This window comes from Pogonomyrmex barbatus, unplaced genomic scaffold (genome assembly GCF_055798465.1).
Source record: "Pogonomyrmex barbatus isolate J1 unplaced genomic scaffold, ASM5579846v1 scaffold9, whole genome shotgun sequence".
Lineage (NCBI taxonomy): Eukaryota > Metazoa > Arthropoda > Insecta > Hymenoptera > Formicidae > Pogonomyrmex > Pogonomyrmex barbatus.
This window is the reverse complement of record NW_028297193.1, coordinates 6,548,013-6,570,441: the sequence shown is the minus strand read 5'-3', so window position 1 is coordinate 6,570,441 and position 22,429 is coordinate 6,548,013. Positions and strand designations below refer to the sequence as shown.

General features: G+C 34.5%; 6 protein-coding genes and 1 long non-coding RNA gene across 16 annotated transcripts in view; 2 read left to right on the top strand and 5 right to left on the bottom strand.

Annotated features, from left to right (window-relative positions):
* Positions 1-4,789, bottom strand: part of Atpalpha (sodium/potassium-transporting ATPase subunit alpha) — a 60,423-nt gene extending 55,634 nt beyond the window's left edge. The window contains exon 1 of one of the 2 annotated variants that reach the window (XM_011645046.3): positions 4,129-4,789. In XM_011645046.3, the coding sequence (XP_011643348.1) occupies positions 4,129-4,158 (30 nt within the window). In that variant the 5' untranslated portion in view covers positions 4,159-4,789. The remainder of the gene's footprint in view (positions 1-4,128) is intronic. The other variant, XM_089085023.1, reaches the window with a different exon arrangement.
* LOC148934567 (uncharacterized) lies at positions 3,320-11,410 on the top strand. 2 transcript variants are annotated; one of them, XR_016141315.1, is made up of 3 exons: positions 3,320-3,620; positions 10,759-10,827; positions 10,926-11,410. It is a non-coding gene; the product is annotated as an uncharacterized LOC148934567 (long non-coding RNA). The 2 variants fall into 2 exon arrangements; XR_016141314.1 differs by lacking the exon at positions 3,320-3,620 and having other exon boundaries at positions 10,067-10,827.
* LOC105431090 (NPC intracellular cholesterol transporter 2) lies at positions 5,968-8,805 on the bottom strand. Of its 2 annotated transcripts, XM_089085044.1 has the most exons (4): positions 8,676-8,805; positions 8,426-8,547; positions 8,164-8,334; positions 5,968-6,672 (listed from the first exon to the last, which is right to left on the bottom strand). In XM_089085044.1, the coding sequence occupies exons 2-4, from the start codon at positions 8,442-8,444 to the stop codon at positions 6,407-6,409; spliced, it is 456 nt and encodes a 151-aa protein (XP_088941170.1). In that variant the 5' UTR covers positions 8,445-8,547; positions 8,676-8,805; the 3' UTR covers positions 5,968-6,406. The 2 variants fall into 2 exon arrangements, with proteins under 2 accessions (XP_088941170.1, XP_011643346.3); XM_011645044.3 differs by lacking the exon at positions 8,676-8,805 and having other exon boundaries at positions 8,426-8,584.
* Positions 8,927-13,738, bottom strand: sro (SDR family oxidoreductase shroud). 4 transcript variants are annotated; one of them, XM_011645040.3, is made up of 6 exons: positions 13,544-13,738; positions 13,019-13,218; positions 12,083-12,385; positions 9,766-10,071; positions 9,349-9,589; positions 8,927-9,169 (listed from the first exon to the last, which is right to left on the bottom strand). In XM_011645040.3, exons 2-6 carry the CDS (start codon positions 13,176-13,178, stop codon positions 9,052-9,054), a joined length of 1,128 nt encoding a protein of 375 aa, XP_011643342.2. In that variant the 5' UTR covers positions 13,179-13,218; positions 13,544-13,738; the 3' UTR covers positions 8,927-9,051. The 4 variants fall into 4 exon arrangements, with proteins under 4 accessions (XP_011643342.2, XP_011643341.2, XP_011643343.2 ...); XM_011645039.3 differs by having other exon boundaries at positions 13,019-13,221; positions 13,544-13,736; XM_011645041.3 differs by lacking the exon at positions 13,544-13,738 and adding an exon at positions 13,476-13,496 and having other exon boundaries at positions 13,019-13,221.
* A 733-nt stretch (positions 13,739-14,471) lies between these two features.
* On the bottom strand, positions 14,472-16,399 carry LOC105431093 (zinc finger protein-like 1 homolog). Of its 2 annotated transcripts, none has more exons than XM_011645051.3 (3): positions 16,287-16,399; positions 15,411-15,716; positions 14,472-15,321 (listed from the first exon to the last, which is right to left on the bottom strand). In XM_011645051.3, the coding sequence occupies exons 1-3, from the start codon at positions 16,308-16,310 to the stop codon at positions 14,767-14,769; spliced, it is 885 nt and encodes a 294-aa protein (XP_011643353.2). In that variant the 5' UTR covers positions 16,311-16,399; the 3' UTR covers positions 14,472-14,766. The 2 variants fall into 2 exon arrangements, with proteins under 2 accessions (XP_011643353.2, XP_011643352.2); XM_011645050.2 differs by having other exon boundaries at positions 16,054-16,355.
* A 666-nt stretch (positions 16,400-17,065) lies between these two features.
* Positions 17,066-18,817, top strand: PDCD-5 (programmed cell death 5). The gene is made up of 4 exons (XM_011645052.3): positions 17,066-17,328; positions 17,587-17,695; positions 18,365-18,528; positions 18,608-18,817. The coding sequence occupies exons 1-4, from the start codon at positions 17,263-17,265 to the stop codon at positions 18,656-18,658; spliced, it is 390 nt and encodes a 129-aa protein (XP_011643354.1). The 5' UTR covers positions 17,066-17,262; the 3' UTR covers positions 18,659-18,817.
* On the bottom strand, positions 18,524-22,334 carry Tmx3 (Thioredoxin-related transmembrane protein 3). Of its 3 annotated transcripts, none has more exons than XM_011645054.2 (10): positions 21,912-22,334; positions 21,423-21,480; positions 21,269-21,308; positions 21,027-21,190; positions 20,772-20,955; positions 20,545-20,689; positions 20,233-20,473; positions 19,973-20,165; positions 19,700-19,892; positions 18,524-19,631 (listed from the first exon to the last, which is right to left on the bottom strand). In XM_011645054.2, exons 1-10 carry the CDS (start codon positions 21,952-21,954, stop codon positions 19,597-19,599), a joined length of 1,296 nt encoding a protein of 431 aa, XP_011643356.2. In that variant the 5' UTR covers positions 21,955-22,334; the 3' UTR covers positions 18,524-19,596. The 3 variants fall into 3 exon arrangements, with proteins under 3 accessions (XP_011643356.2, XP_011643357.2, XP_088941160.1); XM_011645055.2 differs by having other exon boundaries at positions 21,423-21,471; positions 21,912-22,326; XM_089085034.1 differs by lacking the exon at positions 21,912-22,334 and adding an exon at positions 21,543-21,880 and having other exon boundaries at positions 21,423-21,471.
* Positions 22,335-22,429: the final 95 nt, after the last annotated feature.

Below are 22,429 nucleotides of genomic sequence, written 5' to 3'. Positions count from 1 at the left end.
TAATTACTTACTAGTATCTTATCAGTGAATTATCTTTTTTTAATGCTTACCGATTCGCGAATTGCGGTTTGCATCTCGCGAAACTTGATAATACGCTCGTCGTTTGCGTGACACTTATTAGGATAAATCAGACATTTTTGTTATTGTTAGAAATGAATATACAGAGAGAAAAATTTTTTTACATTTTCTTTCGTATTTGTTTCCTATTTGTTTGATTTAAATACATATAATCTTATATGAAATATTTATATTTTTAAATGATGATATTGCAAATCACATTATTTGATAAAAAAAATACGATTGTTTGAAACAATTTGTTTCGATGAAATAATATGTTCTTTAATTAGACTAAATGAAATAAAACATCGCGAATAACATGCAACATCGTTGTTAGATGGACGCGACAAAGTTCTATTTCTCGTAAATGAAAAAGATAGAACAAAAGACATGCAGTATTATGAGATTTTAATCATTTCTAGTGAAATTTTTCTTGAAGATAAAAATGAGAATTGCACGCAAATAGAATCTCCGAGATAAAAGTAAATTAAATATTATTTTAACAATTATTAAGATGATGAAAAAGTCTTTATAAAAATTTTAATATTTTTATTGAATTAATAAAATTGTTTAAATAATATTATAATAAAATTGTTTAAGTTAAAAGTGAAACCAATTTTTTTCTTTTATGCAAATAAATGCAAATATCCAAAATATTTTCTTTTATGCAAAAATATTTATTATTTAAAAGGTTAAACAATTTTATTTTTTACCTCAAAGAATGATTCGATTGAACAAATAAATTTCTTTGGATTTTCGCAAGTTTATTAAATCTAAAAACGTGTTTCTCTCTGTGTAAAAGAAACAATATTCGCCTTTAATTATATAACAGGATAATTACATTTAGAATTTAGAACAAAATTGAAAATGCACCTTACAATGTTTTAATGCAATGCAAAAAAATATGCAAAATGTTTTAATTTTGATCAATTTTAAATGCACTTTACAAGTTTGAAGATTTTAAGAGTAAATTTGAATTGTAGTTTGCATTGTTCAGTCATCAAGATACTAAACGCTGAAAAAGAAGAATTCGCGAAAGAATTTCGATAGCTGGAAGCTGGTGCGCGATTTCTAGGACACCGTATATATCATTCCACCCGTTTTCTCGCGCTTCAAGCTTGAAACATTAAAGCCAGAATCTAAAATTGAGATTTACGAGATCCATCTCGGCACGGATATGCGGAGAAATTACCATAACGGCGGAAAAATGGAGATAATAAGTGGAGGCTCTGTGCGCCACGAACGGAAGTTCATCGATCCGAAATTATGTATATGTCGAGAAAAATTATGTATATGTGCATCCGCATTCGTGTTGGAAGGCGGAGATATGCGCGCGCGAGCTGCATGCACACAATAGCGAAATACCGCAAATAATGTTGTTGCACCGCTATCGCTTCGTGCTACGGGTAAAGTCACCATTTCCGTGAAAATCAAATATTCAAAGAATGTAACCGCGATGTATAACACGCGATATATCTCGCGCGAATAGCTACGCAAAACCATATCTCGCGAGCAGTTATGCCAAGTTTGACCGTTGAGACGGGACATATAGCCTACATAAATTTTCTAATTCTTTCTACACAGAAAAGTTTTCTTTAAATCAACTTGAATTTGTTTAACTTAAACAATATAATTTTATATTAAATATCATTTTGAATAAAAATTGTATTGTTTTCTCGGAATATAGCATGTTAATAATAGAACGAACACTATTATTTAAAGAAAATAAAATTTGTCTTTGAATCGAATGATACTTTGGTTAAATTAAATATTGTTTCAATAAAAGAAAGAAGTTCTTTGATATTGTTGAAGCGTATAATAAAGAATGTTATTTCTTTCAAACAATTTATTAAATAAATATTTTATTTGAAATAAAGTTATTTGTTTTTGAAAAACCAAACAATCAAATGTGTTGAAACATGATTTGTTTGAATACTATAAAAGATAAATGAATCTTTGAATCTAATAAAGTTTATTAAATCCGAAGAGATCATTCTGTATGTGTAACCAGTTATTCAATCATGTGAAACATGCAGTTAACATGTAGTAAACTATTGTCATCAATGAAAAGTAAATTCGCTGATCGACTCTTATAAGATATATAAGTTTTAAATATTTATAGTTAACGCCAGCTAGACATTGATTTTCGGAATGTTGACTGGTTTCTTTTTAAATATTTTCATCAGTCATTTTTAAAAAAATGACGAATAATTAATATTAGTGTGAAAGATACACTCCATCCAAAGTGCCATAAAGATCGTTTAAAATAAAGAGAGAAAGATAAAAGAGTAGAACTTAATATCTTCTCGAGTTCTTGAAAAGTAGGTTAAATTCATCGTCGAACTCTTCAATTGCACAATACCATCCGCCCGCTGGAACGTTCCAGACTATACGATTGGCGAGGAAAACTTGTCGGGAGACTCGCATACTAATTTCTTTCAAGTGACGCGTCTTGCGTCACGCATATTCAATGCCACGTGCGATTTTTTTTTTTTTTATTTTTGCAAGGGAGACGATGCATTCATCGCTCTCTTCCTCCGTCGCTCTCGGCCGGTCGTTTCGACGACTCGGCCTTATCGCCTTCACGTGATTTTTTTACAAAAATAGTTGCGCGGACGTAAAACACATCGACTATGGCATAGCTCGACCGAGATGACGTGTCGCCAGCGATCCACCGCAGCCGCGGCTGCGTGATTTCACGCAAAAGAGCAAATAATTCAAAAGACTTTGCGCGAATGGCACGCGCACGACAAACACACTTCGGACGCGACAGATCGTTCGCGGTCAGACAACGGATAACGTTCCTCTAACGAGGCGCGGATGATCGATGAGAAAAAAGACAGGGGAAGAGAAGGAGAGAGATATTTCTGTCGCTCGCATAAATATCTTGGAGGAAATATTCTTAGCCTTTTGTCGTACGAGCGTTCATCGCGCCAATCGAGCGGTCAATCTATTTGAAGAAGCGCGTATTTTCTCCGATGAACGATAATATACATGATTGAAACACGCGTCGTACACGCGATAACCGATGCGGAAGATATTCATGAAATACTCCTCGTTGTATTTCGCAATTTGCAAATTTGACTACTTGACTCAGATTTCCGACAGAGCTCTAATGAAAAATATTTTCGATACAAAAACGTGGAATATATTTTCAGACTACAAGAAGTATCAAAGTTTTCTCGAAAATGCAGACTATGAACGTCATCCGTCATAATCCATAACTTCTCCTCTTGATAATGGCCGGTGACTGTCATGAGTCACCACCGTTCAGTGACACCTGCCCTGTTATATTTACATCAAGTCAAGAAACGTTGCTTAAAAAAAACGAGTAAAAAGTTAAACAGAATTATCGTCGAAAGATACATATTTCTCATTCACATTCCTTGTACCCACTTGGTGTGTCGTACAATTTGTCGCCCTACCTAAGCAAATAGAGGAGATAAAACGGAGCAAAATCGACGCGCGTGTCACGATCTGACACACATGATCCAACGCGGAACGTAGAAATCTCCGTTGTTGGTCGACTGCCAATATTCAACTATAGTCGCTACATTTAAAAGGTATTTAAAAAAAGGTTCTATTTATTCGTTTTCATTGGAGCGAGCGAATAGCGAATATCGCGAGAGAGATTCGACCGCGCGAGGCGCGGATCAGTCGTGCCAGTTACTAGTCAAGCGGACGAATTTATCGAGACAGGGCGTGGTTACGCGACCGGACAACGCGACGTTCCTGCGTCCGGACAGCGACCGACGCATGGCGCCGCGCGCGGCAATTCGCGTTTCGGCGCGACGCGGGTCACGCGCGGGAGGACCATCGCGGTCGATCTGGCAAACGGTTTTCGATCGAGGAACCGAGGACGAATCGGGAAGTCGACGACGCCGACGAGCGACGGCACTTGGCGCGGCACGGATCGATTCGTGCTGCGGCGACGTTCAGGCCGTTCGCCGCCGACACCCCGACGCTCGGAAACGGCGCGGCATCCCGCGGTCTCGCGCGCATCCAGGCGCAATCGGGTCAAACGCGGGGGAAAGGGAACGAAAAAAAGAACATGAGGAGTAGTGTACTGACCTCGGTGGCTAGCTTCCCCTTGGACGCCATCTTGACAACAAGCCGGTGGCGCTCGGGCTGTCCACAACCTGACGTTACTCCGGGGCTACCTGCTGCGCGCGTCGCGGCGCGTGTTACGACTCACGCCGTCGACGTCCCTCGATGTCTTCTTCCGCAACACACACGCACGCACACACACGCATGCACACCTAAGAGTACGGCCCGTGTAATCCCTCCGTTCGTGGCACACGCGCGAACCGATCGCGCGCAACTCAACTCGCGTTCGTTATCCGTGCGGCCGAAACACGCCGCTCCGCGCGCGAGCACCGACGCGAACGCCCGTCGCTGAGAGAAAGAGACGAAGCGACTCCACGACGCTCGACGGTGAGGAGGAGGGAGGGGGGACAGGTGGAACGGACAGAGAGCGAGAAGTGAGATACGCTGCCGCGATGACGTCACAGCGCGACGCGTTTCTACGCGTAACGTGTGATATGTGATCCTTGCGGGGAGAATCGTCACGAGGGGATGGCGTGATCGTGAGCGATCGATGGGACGTATGGTAAACCGGCCGTTTCGCGCCGTCTCAGCGCGAGATCCCTTTCACTCGGTACTTAACTTTGACGAGGCAGTCTCCCGGCGCGCGTCCCGCCGCTAATTTTCCCCCGCGTCCACCATCTTGCTGTGACTGCCGCGCCTGTGACGTCGGCCGCATCCGACGGCGCAACATGTGTCTTCCCTCGCTTCCCCGCCCCGTCTCGATCTCTTTCTCTTTCTTCTCCCTCCCTCTTTCTAGCACCACCTCCCGTGCGCAGACGCTGCGAGTGGCAGTTGTGTGTACAAGTATATACGTACATGTGCTTTACACCATTGACATCATGTAAATAGATTTAACGTTAAATGTTTACAACAATATACAGAAAGAGAAGATAGTATTCGATAGCATTCTCCTTACAAATAGGGTTGCCATCCGTCCTCTTTTCCTCGGACACTGTCTCCTTTTTTAGGACGTCCGGGGATGTCCGGGGGGACTTTTTAAAAGCGTCCGAGATAATTATAAGCATCCGGAATTTCAAGAAATCTTCTAAATATTTTGTTTTCCTCTCGCATTACTCTGCATTACCAAACAGCACAGATATCACATAAAAGAGTTAAAAATTTTTAATTTTAATACCTAATAAAACTTACCTTAAACGAAACTTTTTATCTTAAATCAAAATAGTCTGTATTTATTTAGTATCCAGTTCAATTTCTCTTTGCTCTGAATGCTAATGAACAATTAAATGTGAAATAATGATTCATTTACTAATCAATTTTAATCAATTTTAATACTTCAATAGTTCTAATCAATTTTATTACTTCAAGCGCATTTTTGTCAGGGGTTGCAACAGAAATGTCCGGGGTTTTTGGCTTGTAAGTCCTAATTTTGAAAATTTTAATATGACAACCTTATTTACAAAAGAAATTAAGAAATAGCAATGATACAGCAATAAATGGCTCTCTCTCTCTCTCTCTCTCTCTCTCTCTCTCTCTCTCTCCCCCCCCTCCCTCTCTCTCGCTCATTATTATACGTATCATGCTTTATATCTGAAATTTTGGAATTTCTCATCTTAATTCGTAACATATTTAATATTGAAATGATCTAATATTGAATCATGCAAAAACCATGCGAGACATACTTTAAAATTTTTTTATAGATTATTTTTATAAAAATATTCGAGATCATTTTTGTATATACATTATTTTTTAAGAGATATAGTAAAAATTCGCCGATAAATGACTTTTTATTAACTATCTGTACATTATTTTCGTTCATTCGTGGAAAAGGAAATTGGCAAGAAATATGAAAATTTGATACAAAAATTTATTTTGTTAATTATCTCTTATATTTCAATCTGATTTAATATTAATATTAGTCTTTATTCGAATTTTACATTTTAACAATTATTAAATATTATATATTAACACGAAGGCGACGAGAGTTCCTTGATCAAATCATTTTACATCACTGTCATTATCAATTATGAGCCAAATCAAATATTTACTAAATTTTAATTGCTATTTTTAATCTCATTGTCAGTAAGATACAATCTTACTATGCGTATCTTAACGCACGATTTCACTGTGTATCTCTCGTTCACTGTTACGCTATAAAATCTATAACTCCAGGACAAGACGCAACTCAACTCGACGCAAATACAAAATAACAATTTTTTTCATGAAAAAAAATTGGTGATTAGAATCGGTGATTTTCTTTCTTAACATAAATATATTAGAGCTATCAAAGCTACAAGATGAAAGCCTACTTGTTGACCACTTTGCCATCCATTTTGAAGCATACTTGCATGTTCTCGTTCTCGTCGACCAGACCGAACTGGATGGTTAAAGTCACAGATGGATAAGCCGGAGATATCGGCATATTGAGATTATACGTTGCCTTGTCACCTTTGTTCAATGGGCATCCGTTCGTCAGAGACTTGCACGCGTCTTGTTCGGGATACGGATAATCTATTGTGATCCCCATCATTATCACTTTCACATCAGGTCTCAACGACTTCATATTAGCATCTATGAACAAAATAAACGTATAATCAATAGCCAGCCATTCGTTTCTTTTCGAAAATAATACTTAGCGATAGCCAAATATCAAGGCTGAGTAATAATTAACTTAAAAAGTTAAAAATTAGCTAACTATAAAGTATAAAATTAAAAAATTAATAATTTTAAGTTTAGATAATTTTAAATAAACTAATGTATAACTTCAACTTATTATTTTTAAAATACATAAACTTTAATTTATTAATTTTTTCTTAAGTAAAAATTTACCTGTGTAGAAAAAAAAATTATAAACGAAAAAATGTGTTTTCATAAAAAAAACAATATTACTTTGTTATTTAATATAGACTTAATGTATAAATAAAACATTAAACATTTATTTGATGATCCATATTGTTTTGTTATTTAAAACATTTTAATTTTAAAAAATTTACAACATTCTAATTTAATAAATGTTTTTTAAAATTAATTTTTAATTTAACTTAATTTAAATTAATTTAATTCTAACTTTTAATTAAGTTATTTTTTATGTAACTTTTAATGTAGCTATATTAATTTTATGAGCCATTAATTTTAACTTAATTTAGTTAAAAAATAATATTAATTATCCAATCCTGCCAAATATTGGGATACTCGATGTGTTTTCGAGAGAGTATTTCTCAGATAATCAAACTGGCGGGTGTTTATCAACGGAAAAGCTATATTATCAACATACAACGCTATCGATGTGATCCTGATATATATTGTAAACTTTGCCAACAAAATATGACGAAACAAATTAATGACAAAAGTCAATCAAACTTGTAATACAGTTTGATGCAGATTAAGGCTCCTGAGTAGTCACCGCAGCCATATTGGAATCGTGATGTCATAGGCGAGAAATGACGTCACGATTCTGTAAAGTTTATTTGCAAATAAAGAGATATTTGACTAAAATAACATCTGATATGGCTTTAAGACACTTGTGAAAATGGGCGGCTATCCTTTCTCTTCCTGATAGTCAATAAATAGCTGTAAAAGGCATGTGAAATGAAATCTGTTCAGGCAGAAAACACACGAGTTGACAGCTGTTGAAAGAAGCGGAAAAAATGTTTTACATGTAATGTCCAAAGATAATTTTAGCTGCCGCTTATTTTTACGAAGTATAAGTATGGAACAAGTTACATCTGCACGATTAAGAACATAATAACGAAAATAGCTGCGATAAAAAATTTCCGCACATCACTTATATAAAGATGAACAAGGACGAGGATAAGATGAACAAGAATGAATGAGCTTCTATTTTTCATCGTAATGATCACTATGATCAACGTGGAATTCTTAGTTGAATACTCAGGAGCCTTAATGACGGAACTTCAGCAGTAAGATCTGCCGCTAATTTATTTCTAGGCTGCATTCGACAGATTCGATGAAGCTTCCACAAACCGAATGCCAATCTGCTGATTTATCGTCGACAGCAGTTCATGTTTATTGGATTCTTTTTACATGCATAACATTACTTACTGGCAACGAAGTCCCATTGCGCGGTCAAATTAGTCCCTCTATAGAAATTGCAAGGGGAAGTATCGCATCCATCCACCCTCAATGAGGTGGGCACAGGTCCATTGTCGCACGGATCGAACGGAGTTTCCTGCAGGGATGCCGCGATGCAGAATGCAAATATGATGCATGATACTACGACGTGAAGAATGTGTCATTAAATATAACATTTCGAAAGAACACTAGGTGAAATGGAAAATGAATTAAAATACGTAGTGAGATTTACCGGCTGCGACGGCCTTCATGATGGTGTCTTTGCAGGAACGATGGCGATTGGAGTCTTCGATCAGAGCCGAAGACGGCTTTTATTTATTCGTACGATAATATCTAATCAAACACTTGTCTGTCCTAAAAATTGATAAGCACAAGATTGAAAAAAAACTTATTTAGATACTCGACAGCTAACACCTGCGCTGATGATGTTGCAAGTTTACGGAAATTATCAGTCATAAACATGGAATTTATTGTGCACTCACCGAACGATTAAAGTAATCTGCTGACAGTTAAATAAAGCAATCGCTGATAAATTTAATTTTGATAAATCTAACTTGCCCTGGCAAACAGACAGCATTGAATCAGCAACATGATATTGATGCGCAAAATGTTAAAAAAATAATTTATTTGCACCGGTCTCGTACTCTACTTACTACTTCACTTAAAAAGATAAGAGACTTCCGCCAAAAATTATAAAAGAAAAATGAGAGGGATATAATAATTATTTCTCCAATTTATAAATGTATACAGCATATATTCATTTTTTAATGAATTATTATAACATCCTTCTTTCGAATAAAATGCAAAAAGTAACAAATGAAGAAGGAAAATCCTATTTAACTATTAAGAAAAAATTTATTATTCATTGGGTTGCCATGGTGGTACTACGACGAAACGTTGTACCAATCGGTCACGTATCCATCTCGGGGTGCTTTTGAACAATATGCGATAAAAAAAGTATCTCCACGGCTCGCATCTACAAATAATATAATAATAATTATTTTAACGTGCTAAAATATATGCATGCAATGCATAAATTTTGTAAATTTTTCAAAAAAAAATTGCTTGCTTGCTTTCATTATCTCGATCATAAATTAGTGTACGATTTAATTCTTAGATTCTAGTATTTTGATTATTATTAGCAGCAAAACCTACTTATAAACTGTCGAAGGATAAATGTCTAGAAGAGCATTGTCGAAGGTTTCATAAATTTTTGGATCCGATAAGATTTTTACATTGTCTTCATCTTTCATAATCGAATCCAAGGAAAAATACTCTGCGTATCGATTAAAATAGTTGCCATAAAATTGTTTCGCTTCATCCGACATGTGTTTTCTCATCTCATCAAAATGTAACCTTTGTCGTTTCATGATATTGCTTTCTGTTACAAAGCCACCTGTTGTCACAGGAAGAGAGAGAAAGAGAGAAACTTATTTTCAAATGCCTCGAGATAACTCGAAAAAAGGAAAACTTAAAAAGATAAACAAGACAGAAAGTATTTGATTTGTTCGCATATCCAGCTTATTTTTCTGAGTGCTGATAAAGTTAGATTACCAAGAATTGTGCACTAACCGGGTACAAAGGAGACTACTTCAACCCCATATTTGCTAATTTCTACGCGGAGGGAGGTGGTCCATGCATGGAGGGCGGCCTTCGTGGCTCCGTAGATGCTTATTCCCGGCAAAGGTTCATCGGCGCAATGGCTGGATATCACGATAATCCTGCTATTATTTTTTCGTAAAATCGGCATCAATTCCCGCGTGATTCTCATCGTTCCCAGCAAGTTTGTGTTTATTTGGTACTCCGCGAGATCTTGCGTTTGCCATTCGAATTCACCGAAAGTCATTACTCCCGCATTATTCACCAAGGCGCGCAACACTGCAAATGATATGATAAACAAATAAATCATACAGATTGTGAAATTACTTTATCCCTACATTTTACATTCCTACTTTCTTATCCTCATTCTCTAAATCTCTTTGAGTGATTTTACCACTAATATTTTAGAGTGATAATGATAATCACTCCAAAAAAAAGATTGTCACTCTTATTTGAGTGAACGTGCTCACTCATAACCTAAGAGTGAATTATTCACTCAAATATTTCGAGTGATTAACATAATGCGGCGCCGCGCAATATCTACAAGTTCAATGTCACTCTGGTTTAGAGCAAAAAAAGAAAAACTCTATCCCATTCCACTCCATCATGTAGTGCTGGGCTCGGATTTTTGCGCATGCTTGATAAGAGAGAAAGTGTCTCGATATAATCTCTCTGTTTCTCTAAACTGTCTTTCTCCAAAATCTTTCCATTATTTTTCTGGAGAACGAATCTTCATAATTTAAGAAAGTAAGAAATGATAAGTTATGACGCGATAAATAGGCGCGTAATCTGTGCATTTGTATTCCCGCTTTAGCGTAGTAAGTCGTTATTTACTTCATATCTTAACTTAGGTTCCAACATCACAGCTAGATTAATGTCGCATGTGTAGAATCTGATATTGTAGAATTTAATATTCAAAAGATTATTCTCTCTTCAGATCCTCTATTGAAATTTGTTCTTTTGTAGGCAGAAGAGACTCTAGAAGCTGGATCGTCAAAAAATGTACCTAATAAAACACTTCTTATGTTTGGCCATGTAAGTAATAGCTTTTTTAGAATTTTTTTCTTAAATGTTTTTATTTCTTTATTTTCTTCTTTCATCTTTTTTTTTTCTTTTTCTTTTATTTGTTTTAGCCCGGCCATGACATCTTAGATAGTTCGAAATCTAGTAAGCGTAAGCAACCATTTTTTATCTGTACATACACCCGTCCGGGTCAGAAGAATAGGCCTATGTTTATTAGAATGGATAATCATTTGTTTTCTGTTCCTGCGGAGCTTCTTAAGTATTCTTGTAAAACTGCATTTCCGCTTTGATATTGCTTACGTTATCCAAATTGACGAATTTTTATAAGTTATTGCTGGATGCATATTTCATTTGACTTCTTCAAGAGGAGTATGCGACACATTATATAATTCATTAATGAATATTGATCTTCAGCAAGACTTTTCAGCTAATTTGTCTCAGTAAGTATTGAACTAATTCTCTAATATTTTATGTAATTAATTTCTTTACCTAATGTTTTTAGGGAAGAATGCAACTCATCTGTGATGCAATAGTATTTGCAATAATAACTATACATATTTATAATTGAAATAATAAGATTAAACTTAAAGTAAAATTTAATTATACTTATTAATATATATATTTATTAATCATTTATTGTATAATCATTTAATAAAATTGTTAATTTTAAATAATCGTTTAATTGTTTCAATTTATTATACAGTTCCACCAACGTAGATTAACTTTAATCACCATTCAACTTACTTTTCATCTTTTCTAGTTTTAAGAATCAGAAAAAAATAAAGAGCAAGTTGAATCGAGATTAAAGTAAATCTACATTGGTGAGATCGGGCATTAACCTCATTTTTTTACGTAGAAAATTTTTTTTCTCTTTTCTTTCATGGAGTGAATGTGTTCATTCTAAAATAAAATAATCTCACTCTGGCTAAAGAGTGAATCATAATTCAATCTATATTTATCAATACAATCTATACATTCAAGAAATGACTCCAACAGAGTGAAATTTTCCATTCTATAGTGTAACGTGACATAATTCACTCTTACAAACACAGATCTACTGCACTCGAAAAGAGTCTGCCTTTTCACTCAAATCGAGTGCGATTTCATTCAAAATTTTAAAGCACAATTCAACTCTTATTTTAAGTGACGAGTCACTCGAAACGCACAAGCTCAATTTTCAATTTTCGTTATATTTCACTCGTTTTAAGTGAAATTTCATTCTACAAGATTTAGAGAGCAATCATTTGATTTTTTTTTTATCGCTCACCTAATTGCCGTTCCTCTAACAGTTTTTTAATTTTCTCTCGAAAATCTTGAGTAGATTGTTCATTTGTGATATCGAGATGGTGAACGATGACGCCTTTGTTCTCCAATGCTTTGACAGCAGTATTGGAATTAGAGGCTGTTGATGCCGATGCTTTGCGCATTCCGCCCAAAACCACCGCACCCTGGGCACGACAGTGCATCGCTAGACTATAACCCAAACCGGAATTGCAACCGGTTATAACGATAAGATCCCGTGCATTTATTTTCCGTTGACGACTGAAGAAACAGAGTAGAGTAACACCACCTGAGAAGAAGAGCAACGAGAGATTTTCTTAAACGCGTTTGTTGAGCCCAACTCTTGATTCTGAATTAATATTTTCAAACTTTGTATTATTAACGTTTTTAAAACTAAAACGTAATTATATAAATGACGCGCGCGCGTGTGTATTGATGTGTGTGTGTGTGTGTGTGTGTGTGTGTGTGTGTGTTTCTAATGGAAAAGTTAATTAAAACATTTTTAATGAAAATTTTCAAAGGTGTGTTATTTGACATAACTACTTGTAAAACAAGCAAAAGGTGGTAATTTTTAAACAATTGTTAATAAAAATTACAAAGTCAAGTATTTAACAAAATTAAATTAATTCCAAAATTGTATATATAAAATGCATCTTGCAGAATACAGATTTGTTAATTTTCTTATGAATATAATTATTTTATTACCATGTTTTCTTATAAAATACTTTAATACTTAAAAACTTAAAACTTTAATACTTAAAACATAAAGAAAAAAGAAGTATATTTTAAAATCGATCAATCGTGATGTTTTTTCAAAGTATATATGATATTTAAAAAAGATTTGAGGTATCATCGGTGATTATATTTGGCCGAGTTAAACGAATGGAAGAAATAAGCTAAGCGAGCAGATAAATTCTCTTACCTAGCATAATCGCCGAAAGCATCGCGGTCTTTTCCATCGAATATCCGGCGTTCTTAAGAAATAAAAAATTGCCCGAAATTGTCGCTCCAATTTGTAAAGTTTTTGAATATTTTCTCAACCATGGCCATCCGCTACGGTATACTTCTTCCACTGAATTCATCTTCAAATTGCGCTATTAGATCCACTCGCAAAGTGTTTGCCTGCTATACAAATATACAAATATTAAACGACCTATTTATAAACCGGTCTCCGATCAGTCGCTACAAATTTATAAATATTATTATATAAATATCATCTATCTATTATAATATTTATATAATATTACTACATAAATATTATTATATTTAATTTAATAAATATTACATGATAAACTAGAAAATATATTTTTTATCACGTATCATTTTTGTTGGCTTTATGCTGAATAACGAGCGATTACTGCATTTAAGATGATAGTTACGTGTAGCACGGAAACATAGGAGTTGTCGCGATGCACGATCGGTTATTACTCGCCGTGTATGTACTCACCACGTCCGTTGAGATGAGGAGAATGATCCTGCACGATCATTCCGGCTTGCGACCGGCCCCTCTAGAACGCTACTGAAGAAATGTGACCCGATCCACCCGATCCGCGTGGCGTTGTCAAACCCGCTACTTTTCGAAATTGAATATGCGATATTGAATAACTGAGAGTCGATGTACTTTTCGTTAGGATAAATTAGCTAATTAAACAAATTAAAAACATGGGTACGAGATCATAGGCCATCGTTAAATAAATCGAATAAAGGCGGAATATAAATGTATTAAAATCTCATATCTCATTTTTAATAAACAACAACAAATAATTCTAAAAGATTTTCTAATAAAATCTGTTCTAAGAAAGAATGTTGTGCTATTTTAAATAAACCATCCATGAAACAAAAAATATATCGACAGACTGGACTTTACATATATGCGGTTCTTTGGTAAGCGTTTTAATATTTCATGGGTTAGTTGTTTACGGGGATTCGACCATCTTCATTTGAATTTCAATATTCTACATCTTCAAGAAAAAGCGTATCGAACGTGTAACATATCGTATATCCTTTATCTTACTCTTATGATTCGGAAAGATATCAACCTAGCTACTTTCAAAGTTTTAATTTTCTTGCACAAGACTCAAAGATATCATTGTATCGACAGAAAAAAATATTTTTTATTGCAGTAAATAAAAAATAATTTAAGTGTATTAATATATAGAAAGATCAGTGTAAAAAGTGTAATTTTATCGTTAGAATATAATAAATAATCAATAAATAATCAACGCGCGCACACAAAATTTTATACATAGTAGAACTGAAAAGCTGTTTTGATAAAATTATGAGGTATAGAAAATAATGCATGTAAAAACAATTCTCAACATCGTCGATCATACGATAAGGATCATAGGAAAACAAATTTTTATACAATACGATAATTTTGGTACAATAGTTTCATAGAGTATCATTTATCATAGAAATTGATAAGCCTTTACAGATTTAAATGTACAACTTCGAAGTGAAGTATAATTTACATAAAAATTAAAATTAACAAATGTTACGTACACTAACTTATAATAGATATATCCTACTGTCCCACAAAATTGTGCATTCTCGCATATTGTAATGGCATATCTTCAATTATATATTTCATGATTGCCATATCTTCTGCATTTTAAAGATTCATCGATTTCCCACGACTGCTGATTGTTGTCACTTATGATACAAAATACATTACATTACAGATTTCTCGCCAAATTTCAGATTAGGATTTGCAATTATATCAAAACTTGGATCACCATCCGTCGCCATTCTACCCAGCCACGAAAAGAGCAGGATAATTCCAATGAAAAATAATATGCCAACGATGGTTAGTATTGCATATTTCTTGTATAGATATCCCGTGGTTTTTCGTCGCACTGGGGCTCTCGAAATCAATTTCCACCATCTTCGGAACCATTCTATAGCTGACTTTCGCTGATATTTATTTTCATCATGATCAAAGGACATATCCTTTGGATCATCGTAAGCTTCACAAACTTTCCTGGATGCTGGAGCAGATAATCCTAGAGATGAATCAATATTTACGACCGAATAAGGCGGGCCAAGCTTTTGATTGCTGGTATGTACATTGCTGACAATGGAATTTGAGTTTATGGTACTACTCGTACGAGATACAGCCACCGTGGGTGACGATGGTGCAGCCACTGTATGATTTTGAAACAGGGAATTTTCTACAACTATTGGAGAACGTTCCTGTTCCGGTTTTTGTTCTCTGTCATCGCTTAGCTGCAATGAAAGCAATTGTACAATATAAAACATGTTTTATACAAAATGATGATGCTAATAGTAAGGAATATAATAATAATAATAAATACCAATGGTAAACCAAGACCAGCACGAGCCCAATTAACAGTGGCTAATTTTTCTCTCAAAACATCTGCCACTGGTGATACCAGTTTCGGCTGTGGAAAGATACACACTCTACATGTAGGACAAGCATATCCTGCTGGTGCAGTAGTTGCTGGCAAATCTCTGGCATATCGATCCAAACATATCCAGTGAAACATGTGATAACATGTCAATCTTACACAATCGCCATCGTTTAGTTTGTCCGAACATAGCGTACAGACTGGATTATAGTCATGATCATGGAGCCATAGTAAATATGATTGCACTACACACTGTAAAAAACAAAATCATTGAATATAGATGTGCATCATGATTATAACAGATATTGTATAAAAAAAAATCTGCAAAAATATATCTACATGTTTGTCAAGATATCAAAAAATAATTGAGAAAAAATTACTCTTTTTCCTTCTCTTTTTTAAACTGATCTTTTTAAACTGATTATGATCCTATAAATGAAAACAGACCACTGGACAATAGGTGCAATAGTAATGCAAAATTGAAAATAGACAAAACAAAATCAGAATTAGGATCAAAGGCGGAAATGCACAATTATTCAAGACGGAATGCGTTTCGCACGGTTTAGAAAGGATTTCGAGAAAAAATTACCTTCGGGTGACTTGTGACCATGCAATGTTCGCATACATTGACGCGATGTTCAAAACAAAATTGATTCGTTACTCTTCTTTTCGGACACTTGCACAGGCCCATATTGCAACGTCGTGCGACAGCGAGGGAAACGAAACGACGTTGAAACGCAGCCGGAGATTTCAACTCACAACAATACTCGCTTTATTGAATCTCGCTGTATAACATATCGAAAAAACTCAAGATAATATTACCGCTCTATTTGCACTGCCCACCATATTCTATCATCGGCCACGTCGTCTGACAATTCTTTGCAGCTAGGCGAGAACGGAAACAACCAATGGATTCAACTCCCCTCCGTTTGCATCCAATCGCAACGGAGTTGTAACAATCAACGTATCGCGCTACACAAGAAATACCGGATAACTAATATAATATATATAATGCAATGGGTTGGATGACATTATCGAATGAAATAAGTAAAAACATAAGTCAGGAATTAAAGCATGACACTCTTTAAATATAACTTTCAAATTGACATTTTGATAATACAACATTCTATGGATTATGTGCATTTTCTTACATTAAAAAAAATTATTCGACTCTGAAACAAGCTTGAGATAATGATTTTTTAATTGATTTTTCGTATAATATATATATACATGAAGAAAACGAGACCGTTTCTTTAAATGAAAGGAAGAAAAAAAGATACGATTATTATATCTAAATTCACTATCCAAGTCATGAGTGTATCCAGGATTTTTTGGGGGCAAGTTTTTATCAATTTTATTTAACACATAAATTAACGCAATTTTTTGCGTTAATAAATTGGATATTTTGAAATATCTCCTCGTTTCTGATTTTGAATGAGAAAAATATTAGATTTTGTAAATCATAACTTTAACTTTCTTTTAATTTTGGAAAGAGTTTGAATCTCCCCAAAGCCCTCCCGATGATACGCCCATGGTCCAAGCATTTGAGCTGGAAGACGATTGGTCTATTTTATCATGTAGAACTTGAGCCAAGAGTAGGGAGTTTAATCCCAAGATGAAAATAAGGAGGTTATAGATATGTATCGTGAACATACATGACGCCGAATGTACGATCAAAGTTGGGGAAGACCGAACTTGATTTATATATAAATAGATTCGCATATCAACATAGAAGTACAGCATAGAATTGCGATTCTAAAATCTTGAGAAAACTTGGAAAAAATACGAGAGCTTAAATATGTCAGACCCGGAACTTGAAGCGATACGACAGCAACGTCTGGCTCAGTTGCAGACTCAATACAAGGTATTTGTCTTCAAGCTATGTATGATTTTATTTGAAGTTTATGATTATTGAAATTAGAAAATTGTGTCTGAATCGTCTGCTTGGAAGATTATTTTAATCTTTTTAACATAAACCACATAGCATACACTACTACGATTTTACAAGATTTATCCTTGAAAAATTAAATGCAACATTTAGAAGTAAAATATATTTATAATTTTTAAAGGTTAACTTGTATAAATTTTATAGACTTAAGATTGTTTAAATGAATTGCTTCAGGGTAATAATGTTGACGATAAACAATCAATGGAAGAGAGGATGCAACAGATGGAAGACATGAAGCATGCTATATTGACTCAAGTGTTAGATCAATCAGCTAGAGCAAGATGTAAAGATTTATCTTATTATTGATATCATTGGAGAATATTAATAACAGTGTATAAAAAAAATAAAAAACTTTTTTTTATACACTTTTATTTTTTTTATACACTTTTTTATCAACTTGACTTTTTATATTCTTTTTTGACTCGTGGTTATCACATGTGCTTTTAATTTGGTACTATTATGTCGTTGTGTCGACTTTTATATTCAATAAGACTGCGATCTGACTCCTAAGTGTTTGACAAAAGATTGGACATGTGCCTGTGTGGTAATCTGTTGATTGGCCTCATGCTACTGGAAATCTATGTGAGCATCCACCATCACCTAAGTCTACAACTGACTATTGCCACATAGACACATAACACCAATTGCCACAGTTATTTCTAATAATAATTTCTAGTAATTTTAATATCCTCAAGTTTTATTTAATTTTTTGTATTTTTTGTATTTAATTTTTTGTACTCTTGCTGAAGATGGCTCAATATAAAGTCGAAACGTTTGAACTACCGTTGCATTCGTTATATTAAGGAATTTTGTTTACCTCGCAATAAGTTTTATTTTTAATAAATTATTATTTTTAATAAATTACCATGCACTAATAATCGCATTTAGACTCTTAGTGCCTTCTTATTTGCAATTCTTTTAACAGTGTATAATATCACATATTTATGAATAGTGAATACACTTCGCCTTGGAAAGCCTGAGAAAGGTAAAATGATAGAAGAAATGCTTTTAAACATGGCACAACGCGGACAGTTGCCTGGCAAGCTCGGAGAACAAGAATTAATCAACTTACTGGAAAGTGTGAATCAACAAACCCAAAAAAAGACAGTGGTCAAAGTTAATATGATTATATTTAATATAATAATCTAATAACAGATATAATAGAAGATAATAAGACCAAAATTTTATATTTCAGTTTGATAGAAGAAGAGCTGCAATGGATTTTGATGATGATATGGACTTGTAGCACTTGTATAAATGTTATACATAAGATCGTTTAAATTAACAAAATATTGCTCATTTGCAGTTATAGTAAGTTACAGAAAATTACTACTACATAATCTATTACTTTTTGCTTATTTATATTATTTTTATGCTGTATTGAAATAAAAATTATTAATGCTAATGGTATGACAATTAATAGTAGGATATAAGGATCAACATTATCTCTTATTTGAATATGTGTATATCTATAATAATAGTAATGATAGTAGTGTCTAGAGAAATATTTACTATTTAGATTTCTTTTTTGATTATATATAAATATACATTCGGCAAATACACATCTGATCTTCCTAAAAAAAAATCACAATCACACTTGTAATCTACACAATACAACAAACAACATTTCCACACATCTTGCACGATACATATCTTCATTTTATCTATACACATACAAAAACCAATGTTTAGTTTGCTGTTTAATATGATTTTATAAACTATGTGAACAATCGTGTTTAATATACAAACTTTCGATATATATATATATTTATATATATATATATATATATATATATATATATATATATATATATATTATATCTTTTTTCATTAAAGCTATATTAAAAGATAAATTTTTCCGAGTATACATTTGCGTAACTCGGTAGGTCGTATTGTCTCGTGAGATTTACGTAATTTTATATATATATATATATATATATATTATATAACGCATAAAGGAAATCAATGTGTGTGTACGAAGATGGATTTACCAAAAATAAAATATATGGAATGTCAGCAATATATATGAATCATTGTATAAAAATTCTTGCGGTCTTAAGACTGCTTTGGCAAATTTTTGTTAAGAACATATTACAGATTAATCACAAGCATTTATATACACTATATATAATGAAAAATGTATTTCGGAATTCTGTATAATGTATTTATTAATAGCAACTATTTTTAATCATTCTTCATATGGTACGACCCAGTATTCTCTGAAAGAAAAATTGGATGATTATATTATTTTTATATAAAAATCCAAAGATTTTCTCAAAATAATTACCATCTTCATCATCGTTCGCGTCTAACAAATCTGGACAACAAATGCCATAACATATTAACGATAGAAATCCACACGGTAATCCAAGCAGTACCAACATCAAGATAGGATTGCCCTTCCACATTGAAGTCAGAACGGTTTTCATTTCGAACCATTTTCTATAACTACGTACTAGCCAACTATTTCCACCATATTGCTAAAAATATATATAAGTATTTATGAATATGTTACTATAGTAAATTGAATAACTAGTAAGTGTAAAAGACAATGCTGTACCGGAGCACTCTCATTGCGAATCTGCTCTAGGAACAATTCAATCACATATGGAGTCAATTTCTCTGTTTCATCCTCAGGAATATGATGGTGGTTAGTAGTTGTATTTATCACAAGTAAGCTCGGTATAGGTAGCGTCATCATTGCTATACTGTTGACTAGATTAGGACTGCCTATCCAACCGAACTGGAAATGACTGAACATGACAATATTAATTTTGTACTCCTGTATCAAGAGACTATTCAGTCAACGCGATAACGTACTCGTGATACTTATTACGTTTATTCTTGATCACAGATTCGACCATATCTCTAAACTCCAGCATGTCAGGCGCGACTTCTTCCAGCTGATTTTCCTCCACTACCGCTAAAACGAGATTCTTATTTGTTAAGAATAATTGATTTATGTTTCCTCTTGTTACTTTCGGAAACGTCGGAAAGCGCTCCGCGTTTACCCATTTGTAAAGCGTCTCGTTCATTTGTTTTATGTCGCTTAAGTTGTAACCTACAAGTTGATTTAAACGTTGATACAATATAACGGGTAATAACGATTGTCTTTTCTTTCGATTGACTCACCTGTGAAATTATAATGCAAAGTTTCCTTGTACACAAATAATGCCGGGACGTTATCCACAGGTGCATGCTTATCCACGACGCTCGGATGAGATTGATAAAAAAATGCATGCGCTTGAAATATATTCGCAGTCTTGTGATAAAGTTCCTGCAGTTATTTATTACAGATATATGAATTTCAGTTTCAAATTACTTTCGTAGTATCTTACAAAATTGCAAAAAGCACTTACCCATAAAACTCCAGATTTATCTCCTACATATAAGAAATAGAGATCACGTTCCCTCTTTATAGTGTCGAAACTCTGAGTTTTTGTTATTTCTTGCACAGGAGGACCGCTTAATCTCAAAGCGAATTTCACTATTTCGTCTCTAGTTCTGTCACCCTCATATACATATTTCTGATCACCTTTTAAACTATAAAACAAGGATATTATTTATAAGACTGTTGTAGTGCACACGATCGATTAAAAAAAAAATCTACTTACAATAAAATAGTGGGAAATCCTTTAATTTTGAATGCACTCGTTATGCTGGTAAATCGAGTGCAATCCACTCGTCCCACTCGTATGGATGTTGCGTGCAAGTTTTGAGCAACATGAGACCAGATTGGCTCCAATCTTTTGCAATGCGCACACCATGGTGCATACATCTATAAAAAAAAATAAGTAAATAAAAATCACAATATTATCAAAATATAAGTGATATTTCACAAACTTTTTAAGCATACCATGACTAGCCATTGTCCATCTTTATGTGCATCCAGAAATCTGTAAAAAATATTAAATAATTATATTATGAGACTTGAACTGAGAGTAGAATGGCATACTTTCCCTCTCTCTCTCTCTCTCTCTCTCTCTCTCTCTCTTTCTCTCTTTACTTACCTATCGCTCAATTCAAGTACACGCGATCCTGCCGTGTGTGTCAGAACCGCTGAAAAAGCTAACATGTAATTAAATGATAAAACGATCTCGAGTAGATATATTTTCTTTCGCTGAGATTACATGAAGATAGTGCCATTCGAATCAAATTTGAATTTGAATTTGTCAGAACAGAAAAATTTGCTGGATTTTATTATGATAGTTTACAAGATGGAAGTGCAACAGTTTATCGCTTTGCTTTAGAAAAATTGCGAATAATAATCATAGATAGAAGAAATAACTTAAACATTCTGTAAACTGATACAATCCGATTAGTATGGCATATAGAAGACTCGTGGTAATCGAATTAAACAAGTGTCAGGCGAATCGTTCGTTATCGATCGGCTGATACGCGAAATTAGAAAATTAGAAAAACAGCGAGCCCGTGTCTCGCGTAGCGCGTCTCGCTATGCAAAATGAGAACGTCCCATGGCATGGCCAACGGCCGCTTACCATAGAGAAGTGCCACGAAGGAGAGCCGTGTGAAGGAAACCATTCCGCTCGTACGATCGAGATGTCGGGAGACAAAAATCAAGCTCCTTCATCTGATCGTATGCCGACATAAACACGTCAAGCGAGACTGCATAACTGCCGACGCTTGCGAACGGATGTTTAACGCTGTAACGGGGCGCTTCCAGACACCTCGCCGTCCCTTTAACTCGTCACGCGATAAAGCGCTTCCCGTCAGCGCATCTTCGCGAGTAACGCGCGCGATGCGCCTTGACTCCGTGTTTCGTCGCGCCCACCAATTCGCTACTGCCCGCTACTGATCAGGTCGCCCACCTTACCTACTCTCATCTCACCTCTCTTTTTGCACTTTTTGCATTTAAAACAAGATAAATAAAGATATACTCGAGCCTTGGAGAGAGGAGATACGAAAGATATCAAGGTGCAACTTTGCACCTTGCACGAGAGTTTAAGCCTCTGAGATAAGGCCTGTTCTTTTCTTTTTGGCTGAACTGGTTGTACTA

Coding starts and splice junctions, on each gene's coding strand:
- LOC105431093 (XM_011645050.2), bottom strand. CDS start 16,155: ATGGGCCTGTGCAAGTGTCCGAAAAGAAGAGTAACGAATCAATTTTGT. Junction 15,717..16,053: donor TGGTCACAAGTCACCCGAAG/GTAATTTTTTCT, acceptor TGTTTTTTACAG/TGTGTAGTGCAATCATATTT. Junction 15,322..15,410: donor CTGGTCTTGGTTTACCATTG/GTATTTATTATT, acceptor CTTTCATTGCAG/CTAAGCGATGACAGAGAACA.
- sro (XM_011645040.3), bottom strand. CDS start 13,178: ATGAATTCAGTGGAAGAAGTATACCGTAGCGGATGGCCATGGTTGAGA. Junction 12,386..13,018: donor GCTTTCGGCGATTATGCTAG/GTAAGAGAATTT, acceptor TCTTCTTCTCAG/GTGGTGTTACTCTACTCTGT. Junction 9,590..9,765: donor AGTAGTCTCCTTTGTACCCG/GTTAGTGCACAA, acceptor CTGTGACAACAG/GTGGCTTTGTAACAGAAAGC.
- PDCD-5 (XM_011645052.3), top strand. CDS start 17,263: ATGTCAGACCCGGAACTTGAAGCGATACGACAGCAACGTCTGGCTCAG. Junction 17,329..17,586: donor AGTTGCAGACTCAATACAAG/GTATTTGTCTTC, acceptor GAATTGCTTCAG/GGTAATAATGTTGACGATAA. Junction 18,529..18,607: donor AAAAAAAGACAGTGGTCAAA/GTTAATATGATT, acceptor TTTATATTTCAG/TTTGATAGAAGAAGAGCTGC.
- Tmx3 (XM_011645054.2), bottom strand. CDS start 21,954: ATGGTTTCCTTCACACGGCTCTCCTTCGTGGCACTTCTCTATG. Junction 21,481..21,911: donor CTTCGTGGCACTTCTCTATG/GTAAGCGGCCGT, acceptor ATTACATGTTAG/CTTTTTCAGCGGTTCTGACA. Junction 19,893..19,972: donor TTCGCAATGAGAGTGCTCCG/GTACAGCATTGT, acceptor ATATATTTTTAG/CAATATGGTGGAAATAGTTG.
- LOC105431090 (XM_089085044.1), bottom strand. Junction 6,673..8,163: donor GCAATGGGACTTCGTTGCCA/GTAAGTAATGTT, acceptor TTTTGTTCATAG/ATGCTAATATGAAGTCGTTG.